Consider the following 27,951-nt stretch of genomic DNA (forward strand, 5'->3'; position numbering starts at 1 on the left):
TGTACACCACAAAAAATTGTTTAAATATGAATTATGTTGTATGTATGTAGGAAATATTTGCACAAAAACAATAAGGTTTATCAGTTTGAACATTAAATATCTTGTATTTGTGGTGTATTCAACTGAATACAGGTTGAAGAGGATTTGCAAATCATTATATTCTGTATATTTACACTTTACACAACGTCCCAACTTCATTGGTACTGGGGTTGTATATATCAAGGTTCTCGCTCGACTAAGAGTAACAGCTTGTTACGCTGCTGCCTGAAAACAAAAAATAAAAAAAAATAAAAATCACGCTGCAGTTGGGCCGTTCCGTTGTTTTTGAAAGTGTGTAACAAGAAAATGATCATTTCTCTATGTTGATTGTGGGCATGCTGGTTCTGATTTACAATAGAAGCGGCGGGTCCACAATTTATTCATCACCCTCAGTCATAACAATTCCAAAAAAGTATAGTTTGTACTATCTATGATGGAATGTTCTGGGGTTATGGGGAAAAACAGCAAAAATGGTGACAAAGGTCAATTTCAGTTTGTACAGAGGTCAAAAGTTAAAGCTGCTCCAATTTCAGTAAAAAAAAAGAAAAAAAAAAGATGTAAATTACTGGTTGAAATAAAAGCATTAATAAATAGAATAGCTTTGACTGTGTTGACTGTTTGGCCTCCAAAGTAAAGGTCAAAAAAGGTTGACGTTCATTGGATTCTATGACAGGTGACATGCTACTTTGTAACATGATAACTAAGCATGACAGATGGTGCAAACTATTCCTTATTAGAACCCTATTAACCCAAACAATAATTGGCATATTTTTTACTGAAATTGGAGCAACTTTAACTTTTGACCCCTGTACAAACTAAAATTGTCCTTTGTCACCATCTTTGCTGTTCTCACCCCAAAACTCCACAATATTCCATCGTAGATAGTCCAACCTATACTATTTTGGAATTATGATCAGACAAATAATGTGATATAGTTTTCAATGTGATTGTAGCATTTTTAAATTTTGACCTCTGTGTAATTCTTCACTGACCCCTACCTGGCTACAGCTACCACCCAGGGATGGCTATCATACATTTTTGTGTAGGCCATGGTACACTGAGGCTGGATTCTAAGTGTTGTTTAGTCACCTTAAGTGGTACCAAAAACCTGCTTGGCCCATGGGCTAAATGGAGTTTTGGGCAAATTACATGCAAACAAAGTGAAAATGCAAAGAAAAAGTGACGATGCAGTGGGAAAGTGGACATGTGTTGCGGTTTGTTTATGATCTGGAGCACAAATGTGTCGAGGCAGTTTTGCAGTCGAGAGAACGGAGCTACTCTGGTTAGCCGTGTAGACTAACACTTGCTAACACGACGTCTCCCACCTCCTCACCTTTTCTTCTGTACCAGAAACCGAACAGCAAAATACTTTTTGCGAATGCTTCGGTGATTGCAGCCAAAAACAAAACCGTACACCACTTATCCGTGTGAAATGTGTATATGCTGTGTATACATTAAATATAGGTGCCCGTGAGTGGTCAAATCATGCGATATAAGGAGTGTTCAAACAAGACTATGGTGTCCTACTGCTATGGTAAAATGGACAGCATTTATATAGCACTTTTCCATCTGCATTAGACGCTCAAAGCGATTTACAATTATGCCTCACATTCACCCATTCACACAAACACATTCATACACTGATGTCAGGGTGCTGCCATGCAAGGCGGTCACGACACCCCGGGAGCAACTTGAGGATTGAGGACCTTGCCCATGGGCCCTTAGTGATTTTCTGGTCAGGCTTTCTTCATGTGGATGGATAAACTGTTTTGGTGCTAAAATGAATTTGCCAAAGACTTTAGGTCACAAAGGCAGTGTAATATATGAAAATGATTTTAAAATAATTGATAAATAAATTACAAAACGTGGAGTGCAGGAGTGCCAACCACTGGGAACTGTCAATGGTAGAGACCTGGTACATTCAAAATCATATTTATGAGTTCACTTGGCACGCTTTTTTCAATAGAGAACTGGCTGGAAATCACATAATTTGGCAAAATACCACTTAAGTAAAAATCATGGTACACTTATAGAATGAATCAATTTTTATTGATTCATTCAAAATGAAGATAGGGGTCATGGGTGACCTATTCCAGTCAATTATGATCAACAAGACATCATACGAGGTCTGTCCATAAAGTATAGGTCCTTTTTATTTTTTTCAAAAACTATATGGATTTCATTCATATGTTTTTACGTCAGACATGCTTGAACCCTCGTGCGCATGCGTGAGTTTTTCCACGCCTGTCGGTGACGTCATTCGCCTGTGAGCACTCCTTGTGGGAGGAGTCGTCCAGCCCCTCGTCGGAATTCCTTTGTCTGAGAAGTTGCTGAGAGACTGGCGCTTTGTTTGATCAAATTTTTTTCTAAACCTGTGAGACACATCGAAGTGGACATGGTTCGAAAAATTAAGCTGGTTTTCAGTGAAAATTTTAACGGCTGATGAGAGATTTTGAGGTGATACTGTCGCTTTAAGGACTTCCCACGGTGCGAGACGTCGCGCAGCGCTCTCAGGCGGCGTCATCAGCCTGTTTCAAGCTGAAAACCTCCACATTTCAGGCTCTATTGATCCAGGACATCGTGAGAGAACAGAGAAGTTTCAGAAGAAGTCGGTTTCAGCATTTTATCCGGATATTCCACTGTTAAAGGAGATTTTTTTAATGAAAGACGTGCGGACGGGTCTGCGCGTCGGCTCGCAGCCGCCGCGACGCTCCGCCAAAGGAAAAACACCTCTGTTGGAAGCCTTAAGGACAAGTTGGAACATGTCCAGCTGTTAAACAATTTCTCATATACTCACTCCACTGAAAGCCATCAAAAGCCGCCTGGATTTTACAAATGGTTATCAACATGGAGGTGTTTTTCCTGTGCCGCAGTGAACAATAGAAGAGCAGACATAGTGGAACGTTTGGACCGAAAACCATACTGAAAGTCACTAAGCAGGTGGTTTTTCTCCAGGAAGCTGATAAGTTGATTATGCAGGGAGAGCTGTTAACAGCAATAATAAAACATTTATGCCAGGCGAGTGAACTGTCCAAAAAATGCCCTCAGACCCCAGAGGGTTAATCAGGATGGAGGCCCACTGGCCAAAACTAAACTTTTATGTTGTTGTTTGATATTATATTACAACTAGCACGCTGTCCGTGGGTAGTTTTTATAAAATAGGTAGTTGACATTTTTCAAGGGTGGTAATGAATTATGCAAAGTTTCTATAATGAGTTGGAATGGCATGTGACTCCAGAATGTTTTTAGAACCTTAGACGAATAACTCAACCCTTTTATTTCCCGTTAATTATGTGATTTTTTTTATTTTTTATGTAAATTTACTGTCTTCATATATTTATAAATTGGTGCGGACCTTGTTATCATATACCATAATTTCCGGACTATAAGCCACCAATTTTTTCACACGCTTTGAACACTGTGCCTTTACAATGAAGCGGCTAATTTATGGATTTTCTACATGCTTTCTCATAAGTCCAAATACATCAATTGATGCTGTCAATTGATTTCCTGAAAGGTGCGCTCCTCGTGTGGTGTAAACTCACACACCATGTAAATATAAGGTCTTACCCATTTGTTTTAGTGAAGAAAAGTCCCTCTCTGGCACTTTGCACCAGAGTTGTGCCATTAGATCAGTGGAGCAGCACCTTCTCCCCCCACCCTACCAAACTCTGTCTTGGCGCAACAAGCCAAAAAAGTCACTGTGCCTCATTAACATCTCATTTACCACAGACTCCATCCGATCCTGGCTGCACACGATGAAATCTCAAGAAAAAGTTAAAATTACTCAGTTCTCCGTGTGGAGCAGAGACACTGTGCACACGCTGGATGAGGTACGTGTCAACATTTAAATGGGAATAAGTGTTTTCACTTTCTTGTGTCATCCATATATTTTTAATGTATTTGCAATTAAATTATGTATTTACATTGAACTTAATAAAAGCACGCATGCACGCTGCTGGAATAGCATGCGAGTCCAGAATGTAATATCAATGTCCATTGTTCAGTGTTGTTAACCAATATCTGTATTTTTCAAAAATATTAGTCCTCCAATCAATGTTCCATTCTGGCGGCATTCAAGATGTTCAGAAACAAAGCAGGAACCACCAAGGCTCAGTCCTGCCATGAACTTGAAACTGCTGGAACACCAGCGTCACTGTCCACAATGAAGCAAGTTTTACATCGCCATAGACTGAGAGGGTGCTGACCAAGAAAGAAGCCCCTGCTCCAAAATCAACACTTACAAGCTAGCCTGAAATTTGCAGCTGCCCACGTGGACAAGCCAAATGCCTCCCGGGGAAAGGTTTATGGTCAAATGAGATAATTGGTCACAATGACAAGAGGTATGATTGAAGGAATCAAGGTGAAGCTTTCAAAACACAAAACACTGACCCAAATGTGAGATATGGTGGTGGCAGCATGGTCTGGGACTGTTTTGCTGCCAGTGCTACTGGCGCATTGCACAAAGTGGAGGGAATAATGAAGAAGGATGATTACCTCCAAAGTGATGTTAATCAGTGAAATCACCTGCTGGAGTCAGTGGCTCCAAGGAAAACCTGCACCCTCTCTGCCCTTTCTGGAATACTTTGGACATCAATGAGTTAGACGGCTGAAGCTTGGCCACTATTAGATGTTCCAAGAGGACAATGATCCATCATCAAAATTTGTTCTGGGCTGTATAAGGCAAGCTATCATTCCGCTTCTGGACCTGCCTGCCTGAAGCCCCTGGCTGGATTTTAAACATTTCAAAGTTGGCGAGGTGACAAAGGTCCTCTCCACACAGTCCATCCCACACATTCACAGAGCACTCTGAATGTTGGCCCCTCAACAACATTGTGAGCAACTGGAGACAAAAATGAGGATCTGATATTCCCAGTGGGAACCACGCACGAGCTGCCCTGGGAGCACACCAAAACAGCGGAGATGATCAGAGAGAGACAGTGTGTCTGAAAGTGGTCAAAGGAGTTCAGCAGCTGCGGCTGATTATAAACAAGCTGGACACACCTGTCCGGGCAGCTGGGATTATCTTTAAAAAAAAATTAAATAAAAATCAGTCAGCCCATGCGCAAGGAGGTGGGCTTCAGCACAGCAGTGAAGGACTACTGGTCATTCCAGAGAACCGAGGAGGACATCTTGTGAAATCCATGGGTGACAGTACCAGCCAGGAGCTCTTCGATGGCGTAGACTATTGGACATTACATATTTCATCATCCGGCCTTTTCCTCCTCAGTGAAGCCATGCTAGGCTTTCTTATTATTACTTAGTTTTTATTACTATTATTATCATTTACAAGCTTGTTCGTTCCTGGGTATAGTCAGGGGAATCTCCATAGTGTCTATTCACATCATAGCAGGATCATACCAGTTGAACACTTGGTGTGCAAATCTGTGACCATTTCAGCTCTGAGTGGCATTAGACATCTGTGACAGTGCCGCACAGCATTCGCATGCAAATCAGCGGCTCATTGCATGTACAAAAGCTGGCTCGACATTCGCGAGGGTGTAGCATTTGAGCTGCACTCACTCTATATGTATGCATACATCTTTGCCACGAGTCCATGTGATACAGGTACAAATACCAGACATCACACACCAGTGTTTCAATAATGCACAGTTATACAAGGAGCTTCAATGCAGACTTTCAATGCAGAAGGATTTTCTTTAATAGAAGATGTGAAATTTCAGCTACAGTTTGCCAGAAGGCACATGGGAGACACCAGTCTAGCTCTGACCCATTTTGTTGTACAAAATGTTCTCTGCTACACTCCACTATGAAGCTGTGAGCGGGGGTGCAACAGACAAAAATTGTACTGTGCACAATTCCTCCAATCACAGCTACAAAGCCAATAACTCCTACTGTCACCAAGGGTGTCTCAGTGAATTTCCTTGCTAGTCTCTAGTGACGGTCACTCAGTTTTGAAAACTACCTTCTCCAGACAGATTTACCATGCAGTACTATACTGTCAGTATCTCTTTCAGATGGATGTAAATGAAGTAAAGACACATTCAGTAACATGAAAATGTCCATGTGTCCATCACCTGGCTGTAAAAGTGGTAACTTAGTTGTATTATACTTAGTGGTGTGGACACTTATTAGGGGTGCCGTAAAAAAAAAAAAAAAAAAAAAAAAAAAAAAAAAAAAATCTATTCACGTGCGAATCACGATTCTTATTTACTACGATTCTGAATCGATCCAAAATGTCCAAGAATCCATTTTTTAAACATTTTCTTGCTTACTTGCTGCATGTACTGTTTGTCAGGCAACAGCTTCCGTACTACAGTGTCCCCGCAAGGGGAGGGTCCGACGTGCTTCAAACATTCATGAGCTGCAGCTTAGCATGGCGGACGAAGAGCTAATTCAGCCAGCACCGTCTTTGCTGAAGGCAAATGTTTGGGCGCATTTTGGATTTTATTTGCTGCATAAGAAGGAGCTTGACATGACTTATGCAGTGTGCAAAATCTGCAAAATGAAAGTCAAGTACTTCAGAAACACGTCAAATCTGCAAGCCCACATGCTAGGCCATCACCCGGAGCTAAAACGAGCGGAGCAGCGGTATCTGTCGACTACTGACCAGCGCTTCGCTAAACTGTCAGCCAACTCTGAACGAGCAAATTTACGTAAGTAAGTAAATTTACATCTACTTGTAGAATGACTTGATTAACCCTGTAAAGCTGCATTTTCTTAAACATAAAAATGTTTAAGTAATATAACTATTTCTCAGAGCTCTTTGAATTGAAAATCAATTCTGAATCGAATCGTCACCCCAAGAATCGGAATTGAATCGTGAGTTGTTGTACGATTCACATCCCTAACACTTATGCACGCCATTGTCGAGAACAGACTTTAAAGGAATAATTTCAAAACAATTTAATATAAAGCCTGAATTGTGTTTTATTTTTATTTTATGTCATTTCAAAATCTATGTGTATCAAAACAGTTGATGTGTAACATCTCCAGGGTTCACAAAAGTTGAAGCATCATTGTATGGTTTACTCCTCTGTACTCATTTGATGTATTTATTTTACAAACCAATCACTCTCCATTATAGTCAAAAACACAGCACCTGCATACATATATACACAAATATAACTGATTTCCCTCGTCAGCAAACAATACTACGCAATACTTGTATTGCATATGTGAATGCAGACATTTGAATCCCATTCATACAAAATATGTGCCATTAATTTTAAAGGAAAAATTTGTACAAGATTTTTTTGTTGGAAAAGCAAGGTAGGAATAGTGGTATGTTTTTATGCCCTACTTACGCCAAGTTTGCCCTGTGCTGCATCTCCTTGCGGCGTGTCCTGTGGTCTCACAAGGTGCACCCAATCCACTGATGCTGCTGCTGGCCAGATAAACCCTGCAAGCTCCGATGTGGAAAGTAGAGCAAAGACAGCTCCCAATCCATGTACAGCATAATTATGTGACTTTTTTTTTGCCAGCGCAACAAACTCTTCTCCTGTGACTTAGCAAGCAACATCCAAGCAGAGAGGCACAAAAGTGCAGTTAGACCTCGAACGCTTTTAACGCGAGTATCTAATTTTAGCCAAATGCATAGTGAGACTCTGCTTGTTTTCTCAGCCCTGCTGCTGTTCAGTGAAAACAGCATTAAGATGCAGAGCTCCAGGGAGGGCTGTTGTTCTGCAGTCTTTCCTCCCACTTGATCGTCGTCTGACTGCTCTCCGATATGTTCTCTTTCAAAAATCCTTGCATCAGGAGCATGCTGGCTACTGGTCTTAAAGCAGTGGGACACCAACAGTAGGGAGCGGCATCATTGCACATTCACAGTATGAATACACATGGTGATATACAAAAACTGATGAAAGAGACCACAACAGTCTTCACTTAAACACAAATAAATACAGTCACACGGCAGCAAGTTTAATTCCTGATGCATTCAGTGTTGCTTGTAAATTCTGCTTCATAGTTACAGAGGTCGCCAACTGGTTTATGGTTATTTGGCTATTTATCAATAATATATTGCTGAATAATAATATACTGCTAATAATTTCATACGTGTCCAACCTCATAGGTTGACCGTTAAAATTAAATTCGTTAGTTCTAAAAGCCATCATAATTATTTATAGGAAAATGTTTTATTTTTTTCTACTAAGGTTTGAACTTTGAGTGTTTACACAGGAGAGAAAAGTGAGAAAATGTTAATGCCTGTTTGATAAAAGTGTATAAAGTGTGTAGTGAGGGGTTTTACAGCCTTAAAACATCTATAATAATTGGAAAAATTAACGCTGACTAGTTCACGGATTTCGTCTATCGCGGGTTATTTTTAGAACGTAACTCCCGCGATAAACGAGGGACCACTGTATATGATAAAATCATTATCAAGTTATTCACCAATGAATATGGCTTTTTACACCCTTCAGAAAACCATACAACATTCATCAGTTATAGGTATATGATAAAATCGTTATCAAGTTGTTTTACCAATGAATATGGCTTTTTACACCCGAAGGCCTCAGGGTGTATGGTTTTCTGAAGGGTGTAAAAAGCCATATTCATTGGTGCAACAACTTGATAATATCAGTTATCAAGTTCGCGACACGGGTGACACATACGTGACACCGGTGGGAAATACACACGTGGAACAAGAGGTGAAGCTCTTAACAGGCAGAATATTTTACGTCCACTAATGCTTCAGCTGAACGGTGGTTTCTTTTTTTCCTCCCTTGTTTCAGAAGCCATAACTGGCAATTGTCTTCTAGTGTTAGCGGAGGTTAGCCTGTAAGCTCCCTGTCATGCTGATAATCATTTGAGTACATTTGTTTAATGAAGCTGCTGTAAATGAAGAAATTCATCAAAATATCGACATAAATTGCGATGGTGTTTTGCTTCTTTCATCATCCATCCACCTCAAGTTCAAAGCGCTGTTTTCTAAGCGAGGCGGAAAGAATTGTACGTGACACCTGATTAGCTGATTACTCGGGTGGTATGAGAAATATTACCCATCCGCGAAAAGGGTGTATTGCTATTTATTCTTTAGTGTTTTATCCAATCATATTGGTGTATCATTTATAGGTATATGATAACTGATAATACTGAATTGCAATACTTCAATCAGACGTCTACAGAACTACAATACGTTGTTAGAAAAGTATCCGACCTTTTTATTTTTTTCAAAAACTATATGGATTTGAATCACGTGTGATTGCATCAGCCACACTTGAACCTTCTTGCGCATGTGTGAGTTTTTTCACGCTTGTCGGTTGCGTCATTCGCTTGTGAGCAGGCTTTGTGTGAGCACTGGTCCACCCCTCTAGTCGTTTTTTTATTGCGAATAAATGTCTGAACAATTTGGGGCTTTGCTGCATCAATTTTTTTCCAGAAACTGTGAGAGACCTCCAGGTGGACACCGTTCAGAAAATTAATATGGCTTTCAGGGACGATTTTGTGGGGATTACACAGATTAAGGAGTGTTACTGCCGCTTTAAGGACGGCCCACAGTGTCTGAGAGCGCGCTGCGCTCCGAGCGCCGATCGACAGGCTCACACCCCACTGAAGCAACCAGATCATTTCCAACGTGAAGGCTTTGTTGATCCGGGACATCGTCTGACTTTCACAAAACGGCAGGAGACGTGGACATCAGCACTTTTTCGGCACATTCCACTGTTACAGGAGTTTTTTTTCATGGAAAGAAAAGTGGAGGATTGCGCCACCGTGCCGTTCATGGCGCAGGACAAAACCACCTCCGTGTTGGTCTCACAGGACGGCTTTGAGATGGCTTTCAGACGGCTGTCGGAGGGTTTTCAGTTGTGTGACTAACCGAGAAATTGTGGATGAGCCTGGACATGCCAGAACATGTCCTGTGAGGCTTCATCACGGCGTTGCTTTGCACCATGCGGCTCCACCGCGACGCGCGGAACTCCTCCGCACGTCTGTCTCAATGTGCCGAAAAAGTGCAAGTCCACGTCTTCAGCAATTCCTGTGCTAGTCAGATGACATACCAGATCAAGACAGCATCCAGTTTAGAAATGAACGGCACATTCCACTGTTACAGGAGTTTTTTTTCCCATGGAGAGAAAAGCAGAGGGACGCGCCATGGAGCCGTTCATTACGCGGCACAAAACCACCTCCGTGTTGGTCTCACAGGACGGCTTTCAGGTGGATTTCAGACGGCTGTCGGTTGCTTTTCAGTCGTGTGATTATCCGAGAAACTAAGCATGAGCTGGACATGCCCCAACATGTCCTGTGAGGCTTCATCACGGCGTTGCTTTGCGCCATGTGGCTCCACCGCGACGCGCGGAACTCCGCTCCTCTTTCCATGACAAAAACTCCTGTAACAGTGGAATGTGCCATTCATTTCTAAACTGGACACTGTCTTGATCCGGTATGTCGTCTGACTAGCACAGGAATTGTGAAAAGACGTGGACATCAGCACTTTTTCGGCACATTGAGACAGACGTGCGGAGGAGTTCCGCATGTCGCGGTGGAGCCGCATGGCGCAAAGCAACGCCGTGACGAAGCCTCACAGGACATGTTGGGGCATGTCCAGCTCATGCTCAATTTCTTGGATAATCACACGACTGAAAAGCAACCAGAAGCCGTCTGAAAGCCACCTGAAAGCCGTCCTGTGAGACCAACACGGAGGTGGTTTTGTCCCGCGCCATGAACGGCACGGTGGCGCAATCCTCTGCTTTTCTTTCCATGAAAAAAACTCCTTTAACAGTGGAATGTGCCGAAAAAGTGCTGATGTCCACGTCTCCTGCCTTTTTGTGAAAGTCAGACGACGTCAAGGATCAACAAAGCCTTCACGTTGGAAATGATCTGGTTGTTTCAGCGGGGTGTGAGCCTGTCGATCGGCGCTCGGAGCGCGGCGCTCTCAGACACTGTGGGCCGTCCTTAAAGCGGCAGTAACACTCCTTAATCTGTGTAATCCCCATAAAATCGACCATGAAAGCCATATTAATTTTCCGAACGGTGTCCACCTGAAGGTCTCTCACAGTTTCTGGAAAAAAATTGATGCAGCAAAGCTCCAAATCGTTCAGACATTTATTCGCAATAAAAAAAAACGACGAGAGGGTGGACCACTGCTCACACAAAGCCTGCTCACAGGCGAATGACGCATCCGACAGGCGTGAAAAAACTCACGCATGCGCACGAAGGTTCAAGCTTGGCTGATGCAATCATACGTGATTCAAATCCATATGGTTTTTGAAAAAAAATAAAAACGTCGGATACTTTTCTAACAGACCTCGTATGTATCAAACTGGGAGATACATTATCATTTAAGACCTAATGCATATGCATAGCACCTTGAAATGGAAAAGTCAAGCTGCTGCTGAAATGACATCCACTAAATGAAGAAAGGATGGACACACCGGACCCAATCACTTATAGGTACTTAAGCTACAAAAAGTTTATTTTTCCCTTCAGGCTGCTATTAAATACATTAGCATGGAACCATCTAAGCTCGAATGAGCAATTAAGTCAATTACACAGACGATGGAAGTTAAAGATAGAGATCATTTCATTAAACAAGTTTTTTTTTTTTTGATGATGATGTTGTTCTTATTTCTATTGCTCTTGATCCTCTGGGATGACCACAATGGCCCCTCAGTCTCTATTCCACCCAATCCCCTTTGGAATTAGTATCAACAAGGGATGCCCAAATCATTTTGGTTTTTATCACCTCTGAGCAGTCATTTAATACTGAACACCTGTCAATACAGAATTACTGATTACTGAACTAGATATTGCACTTGCACAGGGTACACTGCAAGCACATTCAAGTAAATCCAATGTATATTGACAGTTAAACAGCTCTGCTATGGATTAAGAAGGGGAAAAACACAAACCAAGCTGCTCCTGAATGTTTCGGCTGACTGATTGATGAGCAGCACGGTGACTTAGTGGTTAGCACTGTTGCCTCACAACAGGAAGATCCGAGGTTTGCTTCCGATCTGGTCCTTTGTGTGGAGTTTGCATGTTATTTCATGTGGGTTGCATCCGTATTTCCTTGGGTTCCCTCCTTGTTCACGCAGATTTTGTTTGGGTGCTCCAGCTTACTCCTCCTTCCAAAGAACTGCAGGTTTGGTTAATTGGTGTTGCTACTTTGGCCACAAGTCAGAGTGTGAATGTGTTTGACAGGTGGGCTGTCCATGGCGTACCCTGCCTTCAGCTGCTGGGATAGGGTCCAAAATCTTTTACACCAGATGTCCTTTCTTATGAAAGACCAGCTCAATAAGCTGACAAGAACATAGTACATTTGGACAATGTCTACTTAACTGGCATGTCATGTCTACAACAAATCATGACAATGCATGGTGAAATAGGGGTGGGGGTATATAAATGGGCTGCATTTATATAGCCCTTTTCCATCTGCATCTGAAGCTCAAAATGATTTATAACTATGTTTCACATTCACCCATTTACACAGACACACTCACACACCAATGTCAGGGTGTTGTCATGCAAGGCACTCACGTAGTTTAGGTCAATTGGTGACTCTAAATTGCCAGGAAGGTGTGCGTGGATGTGTGGCTGTTTGTTCGTTGTCACTGAGTTTGCTATGTGGTCCTGTGGCAGACTGTTATCCTGTCCAGGGTGTACCATGACTCATGCCCCGTGACTACTGACATAGACTCCAGCACCCAGTGACCCTTGATTGGAGTAAATAGGTATAGAATATGAATGAATAAATATTTGAAGAACTTCTCAAAAAAATGAATAAAACAGTTTTCACAAAATTTGTAAACTTGAGGCCACTGTTGTCGTCAGTTATTTATGTCACATCCAACATTACACTCTGATGAGTCTGAATAAAGCCACTTCGTCTTTGTCCTACTCTGACATGCATTTGTCAGTAAGGTTGTGCAAGGCACAGACAAAACACAAGTGTTTCCTCAATAGTAGGTTTGTGGTTTGTTAGGTTGGGTGTAGCGGTAACAAATGCAGTGGGAAGTTTGACCACATTACTTTTTGCCATATCATGACCACTCATTTTCTCATTTGGCATTCTGCTTTATTTTAATGATACTTGTTTAGACTATGGTGTTTTTTGACTGAATAGGTTTTCTTCAAAGGCAGCATGGCAGCTTAGTGGTTAGTAAGGGTGGAAATCTCTAGGCACCTCATGATTGGATTATTTTTCAGGGGGGCTGTGATTCAATTATGAAATGATTATCAATGCATCTTTATGCTTTAAAAAAAACCACATGATTTATTTTTCCTCACTGTGTGGCTACTTGGAATTTATTTCCAATACATGTCCAATACACAATGCACATGGACAGCACAGTGGGTTAGTGGTTCGCACTGTTGCCTCACAACAAGAAGGTCATGGGATCAATTCCCACCTGTGGCCTTTCTGTGTGGAGTCGGCATGTTCTCCCCGTATTTACATGGGTTTCCTCTGGGTACTACGGTTTCCTCTCACTTCTGAAGAAATTTTACAATTGCCCAGGTCTCCCTTGCAAAAGAAACCTCGATCTCAACGTGACTAACCTGGTTAAATAAAGGTTAAATTAAATTAAAACATGGCCTGTATTGGAGTAATGCTCTTTGTAATTGTGTCAGAATAATTAAAACAAGAACATGCGTTATGATAATGGTGAAACTGTTGCACTGCGATTTGCTGACACTCTTAAAATTGTAGAAAACATAGCATGTGGTATCTCATCTTGTGCATTTTTTTTTTTTTTTGCACTTTGGGTACACCGGGATGGACTGTGTGTGCGCACAGTGTACTCCAACAAAGTAAATACATATTAAAAGCAGATATTTTCAGATACTGACCTGCAATGCCCCACTGGATAACTGTTTAAGGTTTTAAAGTAAAAACTGTGTTTGATGTAGCCATAACTTGTCGCTAGACGCTTTGTGTTCTGTGGTGTGTCACATTTATCAAAGACCAGAACCTGAGCAACTGCCATGTGCTGGCCATCTACCCCATATCTGGAACACAGACATTGTTAGGAAGCCGCAGGGCAAATGTACATTACAGTTTCAAAAAATTACTAAATAAAAGCAGAAATACAGGTTTCCGTAAGCAATGTAAAAAGAGGTCATTAACAGAGGCCAACAACTGCATTCCACCACTACAATACACATTTAGAAAATTAACAAATATCTAAAATCAAAATCTAAACTCCAAGAAACGACCCCCCCAGTTTGCATGTTCTCCCAGTGTTTGTGTGAGTTCTTTCCAGGTGCTTTGGCTTCCTCCCACTTCCAAAGACATGCAGATTAGCCACACTGGAAACTTTAAATTTCCCGTAGGTGTAAGTAAGAGTGAATATGATTTTGTAAATATATGTCAGCCCTGCAATTTGACTGGCGACCTGTCCAGTCAGTGCCTTGCCTCTTGCCCAATGCCTGCTGGGATAGGCTCCCCCCGCCCCTGACCCTTGATTAAAGTATGCAGATTTAGAAAATTAATGTCTTCTTCAAAATAAAAAATCTGCACAAGAACACTGGGGGGGAATAAAATTGTCTCATGATGTGTAGTTTTCTTTTTGTTCAGTTCCAGGTCTATTCTTCAATTAACTCTTATTATATTAAGATAACTGTCCAGGTCTATTCTTCAATTAACTCTTATTATATTAAGATAACTGTACCAAACAAACCTCAGCTGTACAGAGAATCAGAAGTTGAATGATAAAGCTCAATTCATGGAACATGTGAACAGCATTTAGGGATGTAACCAGAGGAACTGTGGTTGATAAATTGGTAATAGAGCTGCAATGATTAATTGATTACAAAAACAATAATATTAACTATTTGGGGAAGTGATTGTTTTGAGTCTTATGGGCCTTTCACACTGAATACGTCAGGCCAATCCGTCAACGTGTCGGAATCCGTCAGAAAACGCATCCGACGGATCCGACATATGACGTCAGACGCGTCACTTTGGAAGCAAAAAAAAAGGGGGGGGGGGGGTTCTACGTCACACTCTGGCCGTTTCCACAATCTGAAAAAAGTTCAGCGATCGCCATCTTGAATTTGGGTCGCCTGAACCACAAAAAAGCTTTAAAAACAGCAGAACAATTCTCCAATCACACTGCTAGGAGAAGCTTTTTTTCAGCTACTTTTCGGAGTGACGCCGACCGAGGGAGGACTGACGACTTGGTGGGATATCGATCGAACCGCGACAGTGGGCCGACCCGCACGGAGAAGCCGGCCTTCAGGCATCATCACTGGGCAGAACGAGGCAGGCAGCTGGGGGGATGGAGCAAACCCACTCAGTCCGAAATCTCCCACTTTTTGGATATATGCGAAGTCCCAGTTTGCCCAACGGAGTTTAGTTCTGCAGCTTTATCGAGGTGAGAATAATGTAAAAATAAAACGTAACGTTTACTGAACTGCTGTGAAGGTTTAATGATCGGCTAACATTAGCGTAGCCTTTTAGCACAGTTGATCTGACTGAACACTTTAATTTGTAAATGGTTCAGTCTTTTTTATTTTTACCAAATAAAGCTACAGCTTTTTTCAGACACTACAAAAGCTCAACTTTAAATAACTTATTTTTTCAGGCGTTTTTTCCATTGTTTTTTCCCCCCCTTTTATATATATATATATATATATATATATATATATATATATATATATATATATATATATATATATATATATATATAAACTGTTTAGTGTTTCTTTATATTTAAAGAAATATTTTTATTTGTCCCAATCAGGAACATTTGCTGTGCAGACAACCAAACTTCCATTAATGAGCTGAACACCACGAAGTCCAGTGGAAAGAAAACATCTCTGCTCTTCAGCAACACCACCAGAGTTCAAAGCTGCAGAAGAGACCTTCATCTAGTCCCAAGAATCCAGCAGAACATCACCTGCTTCTAAATAAAAGGCTCTTTAAACAGCAACTATTTTATTATTTTTAAAAAAGCTGTTTCATTTTATATTTTAACAATAAATGAACGGATCATTAAAAATGTCCACGAAATCAAAGTCAAAAGACATTTGCACAAGTAGAAGCTCTCCACTTATTGCGCTCAAATTCATATTTTAGAAATGACTCTGTCATGATAACAACATTAAAAGGCAATTACATATTTTGGCAAAATTACAAGTTGAAATGACTATTAAAAAAAAAAAATCATCATGAGGTTTATGTCACAGAAATCCTACTTTACAATCACACTGCAGTCATTGTTAAATTATTTCCTGTTGCATTTATAATAAACATTTGTATTTATTTACAGTGTCTGTTTTTAATGGTTGAAATGAGATATAAATAATCTACCAGACTTAAAAAAAATGTACAAATTTCCATGTTATTTTGTCTAAAAATAAATGTCTAAGGTTCCTTATGTTAAACAAGAAATTATCTAATCTGAAATCACAGGTGGTTTTAATTTACAGATGAAAGGTTTCTAAAGCAGTGATTTTCAACCTTTTTTGAGCCGCGGCATCCTTTTTATATTTACAAAATCCTGCGGCACACCACCAACCAAAATAATATTATAATTCTATTACCTCTGGTTTTGCACAAAATCCAATTATCGCAATAGAAAATCGATACAGAAAACACCGCATTTCGAAAATCCTCAAGCATTTTGCGCTCTGATCTCAAGTAGGGCTGTCACGATTAGGAATTTCTGGAGATGATTAATTGTCAGACAAATAATTGTGATTGACGAATATATTGTCTATTTTTTTCTTTTTTTTCCCTTCTTTATATTCTACTATTGTAGTATAATTACACAACTCTGGAAGAATGTTTGGCTTCTGTGAGTGGAGAAACTGGGAATAGTGCAACATTTTTATCTTCATTTTACATACAGTCCCAACTTTCTGAATTGTGGTTGTTTCTGTTGCATTTCTGAAATTGTTTCTCCTCATCAGTCACGTTTTGTGCTTAAACACTGCATTAAGCCCATATTGAACAAATAAATACCTTTGGAAAGTAACAGCTGTTATAGTTCAGAGTTCTCACCTGCTTTTTGTGATCTGTGCATCTGAACATCACCACAGCTTCTCCATGTCAGGGTTTTTTTTTTTTGTGGCTCAGTTCATTCATATATTCTCATTTTTTAAATATGTTTTTAAAGATATTTGACCGTTTATTTCATCTCATGATCTCATAAATTCAGCATACAATGCGCACATGGTGTGAACAGGACGGTAACAGCAGAATCACACCTTTAGAGAAAGTTCAGAGAGAAGTAAAAGCAGCTTCATGTTTTGGTTTTGTGAACATGTTTACTCGGGTTAAAATCCTCTCTCTGCTCCGCGCTCGCTGCGCACTGATGGTTCTCAGACTGTAACGTGTCGCGCCTGCATTCAGGAATCTCCCTCACGCACCCCCTCCCACGCAGTCTGCAGCCTGTTGACTCCGCGCATGCACGCACGCACGCACACACAGCTCCGCATTTTAGACGGCTTCTGAAGAAGACGGTTTTAATCAGCCGTCTTATCCAAACGGAGGCTGCAGCACAATGACGTCAGATTGAGTCGTTTTATGCTTTGTGGATAAAATAAATAATTCACAGTAATCGCGAATATGAAAAATAATCGCGGTTGACGAATATTGTAATAATTGTGACAACCCTAATCTCAAGTGTTTTTTAGACGTGTCGACACTTTTATTCACAATAATCTGCCACTCTAATATTCACGGAGCGCAGAGGCTGCCTTCAGCGAACCCAGTTGTGAGCAAGAAGGCCCAAGTCTGACCACGGTGACATCAATGGAGGTCAGGCCGCCTTCCCCGCACACCTCCACAGCCAATGCGGTTTCTCCTTCCCCAGAGGAGCCATGCTCCGTGAGCAGCTGAGATTCACGCTGTAGTCAGCAACCCGTAACCATGGAGACAAACAACGCTATGTGCGCAAGTACGTCTATTATACTGTAGTACAGCGCTTTGCTGCCATCTACTGGAATAAAAGAACATTACATCATCTGCCACACTATTACAGCACATACACCCGATAATGGTGATATTTGATAATTGCCCACGGCACCCCTGACGATCGATCACGGTAGGTTGCCGCGGCATCCCGGTTGAGAATCACTGTTCTAAAGAACCATTTATTGATTTATTTAGCTATTTTAATTACAAGTGTTCAAAAAAATTTTAAACAGTAATCAGAAATTCTGAGGTAACAAACAACAACAAAAAACATTTCCAAGGATTTTTCTTCAGAAAACTGCTCCATAAATGAGCAGTCCTGTGACACGTTTGTTTTGCAGAGATCACTGGTTTCAACACCGATCCATTTTGTAGAGATCAGTGGTTTTTGCCACTAGTCTTCCATGTTTTGGCCCGACACGTCGTTCCTATTGGACAACGCAAAGGTACATCACAGCTCAGAGCACCAAAAGTTGGATTGGATTGAACTTTGACTGCATCAGCCTGCCGACAAGCGGCAGTGCACGCTCCCGTCAGATGCGCCGGTTTAGCTCGGCTTTTGACGCGACGCATCTGACGCATTTAAACGCAACACATCTCATTGAAAATAATGCTTTTTAGACCGATTTGTGACGCATTTGACACATCTGACGTATTCAGTGTGAAAGGCCCATTACATTGTTTTAATCGTGTTCAACTCCTCTGAATTCTGCTTCACTGAACCTCAAACATATCATAGACAGACAGACAGACAGACAGACAGACAGACAGACAGACAGACAGACAGACAGACAGACAGACAGACTGGTTTTAAACCATATGACACCTTTAATATTTATCATATTGAAAGCAAGATTTAAATCTGTTTTTTGTTTTTTTTCATTTTCAAATCTCACACATCTTCAACCACTTACTCCAGAGGGACTGGAGCCCATCCCAGCTCTCATAGGACACAAAGTACACACTGGACAGGATGCCAGTCTATCTCAGGGCCACATATAGGCAAACACATTATTATTATTTTACTTCTATTTTGTCACTTGATTTTTAAATGGACCACAATGGAAATAAGTGTTTTCCCTTTTTTGTGTCAGCCATGCATTTTTAACATATTTACAATTATATTACGTACATACATTGAACTTATAAAATCATGCACGCCCTCATGCTTTTAATATATAGATTTACTAAAATGTCTGAAATGTCTATGCCTGAAGAGTTTACATTTACACTTTGTGTCACTGTGCTAAATTACCTGACGCAGCTCTGCTGCTAACAATTAAAGCTACTAAACGCTAGTTTTTAAACATGGCAGCAAATGCTATATCCATCCGATGTTCATGTGTAACATTTAAATGTTATTTATCACTAATATATATCAAAATGGCATGACATAACACAAAATAATGGAATATGAAATTTGCATCATATTTCTATCTTAAATTGGCTCAAGTTGTGGTTCTCATTTGTAAAACATTACAATCCTGAATCATTTATTTTACTTTATTCTGTTTCACTTTAACAAATTTCTAACCAATTCTGAATGTGTAAAAAGAAAAACTAGAATCAACACCTGTTTCATTTAAAAAGACCTGCACCCCTACAGTATTGTGGAAAACAAATACCTTTAGCCACAGATTTGCTTTTACTTACACTGTCTTGTTCAAATACAACCCCTGGCAAAAATTATGGAATCACCGGCCTCGGAGAATGTTCATTCAGTTGCCAGGGGTTGTATAAAGCTACATAATCTTAGACACACTGTGCGTTCATGGCATGATTTGTCACGCCACCTTTTTTAGCACAATGCAGTGCACTGGAGTATCTCCTGAAATTAGCAGCTCTATGTACTGAACTTGTTGCTCAAGACCTTGAGGTGCTGGGACTGGCTGGGCCTTGGGACTCACATTTTCAATACCAAGTGTGTTCCAGGACTCAAGTGACCAAAAATTTTCATGCAAACCATGTATATTGGATGGCTACCAAAAACCGATTCCAGTTAAGAATCAATTTGGTGTTTTGCAGTTGTGAATCTCGCACTGTCTCGCAGCCGGTGACTCACGCGAGAGATCAGTTTCATCAGAGTTCCGGTTCAGGGCACAATGTAAACACACCACGTGAAGTATGGACAACAAGACAACATTGGGGCACAGCAGAAGTCCATCAAAGGTGCTACACCTTCTCTAGATAACCCTCTCAACTTGGGAGAAAGTGTCATCATCATAATCACCCATCAATTTGCTGGATCAATGCCATCCATTTCCTTGTTAGCCACTGTTTACATGGCTTTGAAATGCCGGAACTCTTCTGGCGCAGCGTTGCATTCTGGGAAGCATAGAGGGATTATGGGAAACGTTACAGTAGCGAATAAGAAATTATTTGATCCCTCAACTTCAATAGCCTGTTTGTTTAACGATTCCCTTATCCTTATTCCCTTACGTCTGAGCTATCTGGTGGTCCGAGACAGCGACGACCACTCGCCATGACGAAAACATGTCTGTTTTTGTCTCATGCGCATTCCACTGAGGAAACGAGATTAGCTGCATAATCAATGGGTCCAAGTCCGACAACTTACTCAGACTGACAACAAACATGACTAAATTAAGTACTTTATGCATTTTTGTGGTTTCTTGAGGCATTTTGTGAATGCAGAAAAATATGCTCAGACCTCAAAACATGCTACTGTGAAATAAATGAAATGCACGCTCTCTTCTTCTGCGGTGTTTAATGGTAGCTGGGATCCTTATTGTTGCACTGCTGCCACCTTCTATATCAGTCCGTTATAGCAGTACTAAATCCTCTAGATGACAGTGTGAATGGCACCCGGTTATATCACACGGTTGTAGAGTTGAGTGACAACTTAAACAGAATTTTCAGTTTTACAAATGCCTTTTTTTAACAAATGAAAAACACATTTTACAAATACACACTTATTTGTAAAAACCAACAAGTGTTACAGTCACTCGTGTCTTGTTTTTACATCAACCAATCAGTGATGAGGGGAGGCTCATTTTACTCATAATGCATTTTGGCATCTGTGTGTGTTAATGTTCAAAACATTCAGAATTAGTGCGTTATTTTAAAATTAGAAGATATGTGCTATATTTTCACTTTGTAAAAATGTCAGAGTTGACATTAATGGAGTTATTCTATCCTGATTACTTTGATTTATAAATCAAAACCATAAGTCAAACATGCTTTCTTTTTCAGGATGTCTGCCTCACGGCTGGACCGCTGTATGCTGTGAATGGAAAATAAGTCTTTCTTCCAGGAGTGGGCAGGGTGCACAAAGACAGAAGTGCTGACTCATTGATTGTGTTGGGTTTTTAATCGCCTTTGATTCTAATCAGAAGTGTTGGTGGTGCTTAAACTCAAAACCGGCTTGTCAGTAACTGAGAGTGTACTGAAGACCATACTGTTAGGCAGCAATTAGGTCTAGCTTCTGCTAAAAAATTTTTTTGTGGTATATCGGTTTAGCGTTATAAAAGCTAACTTTTCAGTTTGCTGATTAGCGGTTATTGAAGCTAACTTTTTGGTTAGCTGTGCCCACCACTAGTATCCACCATAATTGTTGTTCTGTGACTCAGTGCATGTTGCAAGTAGTACTGGGTTGAAAAGACCGAGTTGCCGATTTTAAATTGATTCTCATTTTAATTCCCACAGATTGATTTATACATCCAAAGATGGATTTTTATATATATGCACTTATCACCATTGTTATAACCAGGGGTGCACATAACTGGTACTCATCATATTCATGTGTGCTAAAAATCATTGATGCACAGCAGACAGCACACAGAGGGAAACACTTTTCCTACAATCGGTCATTGCTTTCCTCCTATGAAGTGCTTCCCTTGTGTTGTCTGCTGCGCATCTTTTATTTTTAGCACGTAGAAGCACCATGAGTACCAGTTATGTGCATGCCTGGTTATAACAGCATGCCTGAAAAAATTATGCTGCAAATGGGCCGTTGCACTGTTTCCGAGGGTGTGTAATAGGAAAAATTAAATGCTCATTTCTCTACATTGATTGTGGACCCGATGGTTCTGATTTACAAGCAGTGCGTCCACAATTTATTCATCAACCTCTGTCAAAGACATTTAAAGATGTTAATCATGGCAACCGGGACTGTTGTTGCAGTCAAGAATAGACAATCATCCACTGTACACAGTAGTTTTTTTTTTCCTGTTCCTCATAGCGTACCCATTTCCGAGGGACAGTGCACAAATGTTCTCTAGTGTGGACTGTGGGAGCTGCGTTCTCCTGCTGCAGGAGAACTTCCTCCCAGCTACAGAATAACTTTTCTAATATCTGCATTCTCCTGCTGCAGCGTGCCGTGTGTGCTGCATGAGCGAGTTTTGTAGAGTAGACTGGTACCGTTATTCCCCAGAAAATGTTTACATTTCATGTAAACATTTACATGTACATCATTACATCTCTGAAACACTACTGCCTGCATTTTGAGAGCCACAATTTGTGAGGTAGTATTAATATGTTGCACAACTAGATAATCATGTCACAGCTCAAAAAAAAAAAAAAAAAAGTTTTAATAACACTAACCCAAATCAATATCAAATTGGATCAAATTGATATAATCGATTCTGAATCTAATTGATTCTTGAAATTTGAATCGATACCCAGCTCTAGTTGCAAGCTCCTCATTGGTATAGTGGTAAGTATCCCTGTCTGTCATCCGGGAGACAGGGCTTCGATTCTCTGATGAAGACCTTTTTTTTTTTTTTTTTTAAACTCCCTTCATATCAACCAGCATTTCTTGTTTCAGCTATTCCTTGGATTCATGCATCTCTGTAAGATTTGGGCTATTTGGGCTATTAAGATTAAAATTAGGGTGGGGATAAGGATGTCTTGTCGCCGCCATAACAACCTACCAACACATAGTTACAGTTACCATAACGATATCCACTGCCTATTTTATATTTTGAAGTGACTGCTCACCGTAGCAGTGAAACCATTATAATAATATATAAATAATATTATATAAATCTTGTAGTGAAAGCCATCTCTCTGAGATCTTGCCGGAAAGCAACACTCCCCGTAGCCGCCTCACCCTTTATATCTGATACAGTGCAAAAACAAACAAAAAAATTAATTTTAGATTGTTTGAGGTAGTGCAAAAGATAATGAATAAATATCCCTAAATACAACTTGATTTGATATTGTTACTCAGATACTAACCCTTAATAAAAAAATTTTTACTAACGACTTACTGATAATTTTTAATTTTTGACAACCCAAAGTATGACACTTCCATAATTATTCAAATCAGCAAGGGCATTACCTGAAATATGACAATTATTTAAACAATCACGTCAGTTAAGCATCAAAATGCGTTTGTGGCATGACTCTTGAATATATTTGGGTTTTGGACTGTTTAGACAAAAAGACATCTTAGGCACATAAAAACAGATAGCGTCATTTTCAATATATTGTGACAAAAACCCGCAGCAGACAAACTGACAACAGGAAGGAACCAAACCCACCACAACAGTACCAAGTAGTCCGCTGATGTACTTACTGGTTAGTGGGAGGTGCAGAGAGAGGGAACGCCACCTCCTCTTCCTCACATTCCGGTCCATCTTGCATGTCGCTTTCATCCGCGGCACCTCCGAGCCCCGCGCAGCCAACAAGGGGAAGAGGAGGTGGCGGCAGAGGGGGGAAGACAGCGGGCCCATCCGGACCTGTTGATGTGGGTGAAACCCGGCTGCCCGAACTCTCCGACGTGGGAGAACAGCACATGCTGCCTGCGGTCCCAGAGCTCGCTCCCTGGAAACCTGAATGTCCACCTCCGCCACTCCCTGGTGCGGACAAGTCTGCTCCGGCGAGATCGCCCCCTGACATGTTATAAACCATGCTCATGTCGGAGGGAGAGTCCGGCGAGGTGTTTGAATTCCGGCGGAGGTTCAGTGCCGGTGCCTGTCCCAAATCACTCCCTCGCACTCTGGTCGGCTTGGCATAGTAGGAGAAAGGGGCCGTCTCCGGGCCTCCTCCGCTCGCCGCCCCCGTCCCTGCGGTGACCGTTCCCGTATCCTCACTACTGACCTCCGCGGCCATCATAGGAGCCCGACACGGAGAGGGCAAACGGTCCAGAAGGGAACCTGCCTTTCCCCTCTGGTCTCACAATTCTCCTTCAGCGTTTGGGCTCCGGGGAAACAACACCAAAAAAAGTTTCTGAAAAACGCCTTTAGCTAACCAGCTAACGCTAGCCGACGAGCTAACTTAGCCTAGGCTAGCTAACGTTAGCGGGACGGCTAGCAGCTCCGAGACACTTGAGTTTTTGCTCACTATGTCCTCATTGTTTCCTGAGTTTAAAGTTCACGCACAAATAGTATTTGGACGCCAGCGTTAAAAACAGTACAAACGAAGTTCCCCACTGTTTTCGGCTGCAGGAGTCCACTTGTCGAGGAGTGTTGTTTTATTGTCACTGCTGTGTGTAATCCCCGTGTTGCTTTCTTTGCCTCTCACTTTCCAGCGCTACGGGTAAAGTCTGCAGATGAGCCAGCGTTGTCATCTGAATCACCGAAACGATAAACCGAACTGAGAAAATCAGTGTGCCATTAAACCAGAGTACTTCGGCTCGCTTGTAGAAGCTAAATTAGTCCTTTTATTCTGGGTTTCGGGGCTTGTGGTTCGCCCACTGCTGCGCTGTTCGCTCCCCCTCCCTCCCTGCTCCCCGCTCATAATCAGACACAACCAAGCGAACACAGAGTGCACGCCAGCTTCAATCAGACATTATCAAACAATATTACGTTGCCCCAAAAATACAAACTGCCAAAAGAAAAAGAAAGGAATATAGTCGAGGGAAGAAACTCGGCTTTCATTACTAAAAAGGAGTATACAACAAAATTTAGGATATTTAATTTTCAATATGCGACCACAATTCGGTGACCCATGTTTCAATGGGAAATTAATTATTTTTTGTTTTTGTTTTGTTGATATCGTTTTTTTTTTTTTGTTAGCTCTCACTAAAAGTATAGCTATAAAATAAATAATATAGACAATTATAAATTCTAACAAATAGAAAAATAACACAAAAATAAATCAAATAAAAATATACAAGTAAGAAGTAGATGGAGTATACAGTGCCTTGCAAAAGTATTTCACCCCTCGGTATTTCACACATTTTAATTTGTTTATGCCATTTCAAATACAAAACGTAAATCAAGCTTCTTAAAATAAAAAATTGTAAAATTCTCTTCCTTAAACCCAAACTCAAAACAAATCTCTACAACTTAATATAAATTAATTAAAAATATAAATGCCAAGATGATGGGTTGCATAAGTAATGGGCCCCTTTGGTATAACACCTGTAAATAGTCAGTTTTGTTGCCAGTATTCTTCAGACAAGTCAGGGGATGGATACATGAAAATTTCCAAGTCACTGAATATGTCTGGGACATTATTTACATCAATTATTTTTCAATTACAAAAAGGTATAAAAGCCAAGATGATGGGTAGCATACGTAATGAGCCCCTTTGGCACAATAACTGTAAATAGTCCTTTTTTTTGCCAGTATTCTTCATACTAGTCAGGGGATGGATACAGGAATGTTTCCAAGTCACTGAATAAGTCTTGGACTTTATTTATATAAATTAGGAAGGAATACAAACAGTATGGCACTCTATGGAAAATCTGTGCAGAGCAAACAGTTCTCAAAAACTGAGTGACTGGAGAAATTGTGCATGTTTTGCATTTTGTATCCCCAGTTATACAGCTTCATGACGAAATGATATAGAGGAGGATTTTCTTTCACCAAAACATTTTCTGTCCTGCTGTCAACTGGCTAATGCTGCATTCAATGGTTGACAGTACAGAACAACAACAACATAGTGCCAATTGTTACGAGGTCTGTCAATAAAGTATAGGTCCTTTTTATTTTTTTCAAAAACTATATGGATTTCATTCATATGTTTTTACGTCAGACATGCTTGAACCCTCGTGCACATGCGTGACTTTTTCCACGCCTGTCGGTGACGTCATTCGCCTGTGAGCACTCCTTGTGGGAGGAGTCATCCAGCCCCTCGTCGGAATTCCTTTGTCTGAGAAGTTGCTGAGAGACTGGCGCTTTGTTTGATCAAAATGTTTTCTAAACCTGTGAGACACATCGAAGTGGACACGGTTCGAAAAATTAAGCTGGTTTTCAGTGAAAATTTTAACGGCTGATGAGAGATTTTGAGGTGATACTGTCGCTTTAAGGACTTCCCACGGTGCGAGACGTCATGCAGCACTCCCAGGCGCCGTCGTCAGCCTGTTTCAAGCTGAAAACCTCCACACTTCAGGCTCTATTGATCCAGGATGTCATGAGAGAACAGAGAAGCTTCAGAAGAAGTCGGTTTCAGCATTTTATCCGGATATTCCACTGTTAAAGGAGATTTTTTTAATGAAAGACGTGTGGACGGATTGCAGCGTCGGCTCGCAGCCGCCGCGACGCTCCGCCACAGGAAAAACACCTCTGTTGGAAGCCTTAAGGACAAGTTGGAACATGTCCACAATGGAAATAAGTGTTTTCCCTTTTTTGTGTCAGCCATGCATTTTTAACATATTTACAATTATATTACGTACATACATTGAACTTATAAAATCATGCACGCCCTCATGCTTTTAATATATAGATTTACTAAAATGTCTGAAATGTCTATGCCTGAAGAGTTTACATTTACACTTTGTGTCACTGTGCTAAATTACCTGACGCAGCTCTGCTGCTAACAATTAAAGCTACTAAACGCTAGTTTTTAAACATGGCAGCAAATGCTATATCCATCCGATGTTCATGTGTAACATTTAAATGTTATTTATCACTAATATATATCAAAATGGCATGACATAACACAAAATAATGGAATATGAAATTTGCATCATATTTCTATCTTAAATTGGCTCAAGTTGTGGTTCTCATTTGTAAAACATTACAATCCTGAATCATTTATTTTTACTTTATTCTGTTTCACTTTAACAAATTTCTAACCAATTCTGAATGTGTAAAAAGAAAAACTAGAATCAACACCTGTTTCATTTAAAAAGACCTGCACCCCTACAGTATTGTGGAAAACAAATACCTTTAGCCACAGATTTGCTTTACTTACACTGTCTTGTTCAAATACAACCCCTGGCAAAAATTATGGAATCACCGGCCTCAGAGAATGTTCATTCAGTTGCCAGGGGTTGTATAAAGCTACATAATCTTAGACACACTGTGCGTTCATGGCATGATTTGTCACGCCACCTTTTTTAGCACAATGCAGTGCACTGGAGTATCTCCTGAAATTAGCAGCTCTATGTACTGAACTTGTTGCTCAAGACCTTGAGGTGCTGGGACTGGCTGGGCCTTGGGACTCACATTTTCAATACCAAGTGTGTTCCAGGACTCAAGTGACCAAAAATTTTCATGCAAACCATGTATATTGGATGGCTACCAAAAACCGATTCCTGTTAAGAATCAATTTGGTGTTTTGCAGTTGTGAATCTCGCACCGTCTCGCAGCTGGTGACTCACGCGAGAGATCAGTTTCATCAGAGTTCCGGTTCAGGGCACAATGTAAACACACCACGTGAAGTATGGACAACAAGACAACATTGGGGCACAGCAGAAGTCCATCAAAGGTGCTACACCTTCTCTAGATAACCCTCTCAACTTGGGAGAAAGTGTCATCATCATAATCACCCATCAATTTGCTGGATCAATGCCATCCATTTCCTTGTTAGCCACTGTTTACATGGCTCTGAAATGCCGGAACTCTTCTGGCGCAGCGTTGCATTCTGGGAAGCATAGAGGGATTATGGGAAACGTTACAGTAGCGAATAAGAAATTATTTGATCCCTCAACTTCAATAGCCTGTTTGTTTAACGATTCCCTTATCCTTATTCCCTTACGTCTGAGCTATCTGGTGGTCCGAGACAGCTACGACCACTCGCCATGACGAAAACATGTCTGTTTTTGTCTCATGCGCATTCCACTGAGGAAACGAGATTAGCTGCATAATCAATGGGTCCAAGTCCGACAACTTACTGACTGACAACAAACATGACTAAATTAAGTACTTTATGCATTTTTGTGGTTTCTTGAGGCATTT

General features: G+C 40.8%; 1 protein-coding gene across 2 annotated transcripts in view; it reads right to left on the minus strand.

Moving 5' to 3' along the window:
* The window catches only part of rasa1a (RAS p21 protein activator (GTPase activating protein) 1a), an 88,876-nt gene extending 64,313 nt beyond the window's left edge, over positions 1-24,563 (minus strand). The window contains exons 1-2 of one of the 2 annotated variants that reach the window (XM_034170094.1): positions 23,699-24,563; positions 23,400-23,647 (exon numbers count right to left, since the gene is read on the minus strand). In XM_034170094.1, the coding sequence (XP_034025985.1) occupies positions 23,400-23,647; positions 23,699-23,938 (488 nt within the window). In that variant the 5' untranslated portion in view covers positions 23,939-24,563. Of the gene's footprint in view, positions 1-23,399 lie in introns of both variants that reach the window. The other variant, XM_034170093.1, reaches the window with a different exon arrangement.
* Between the last annotated feature and the right edge of the window lie 3,388 nt (positions 24,564-27,951).

The sequence above is a fragment of the Thalassophryne amazonica genome, chromosome 5, assembly GCF_902500255.1.
Source record: "Thalassophryne amazonica chromosome 5, fThaAma1.1, whole genome shotgun sequence".
Lineage (NCBI taxonomy): Eukaryota > Metazoa > Chordata > Actinopteri > Batrachoidiformes > Batrachoididae > Thalassophryne > Thalassophryne amazonica.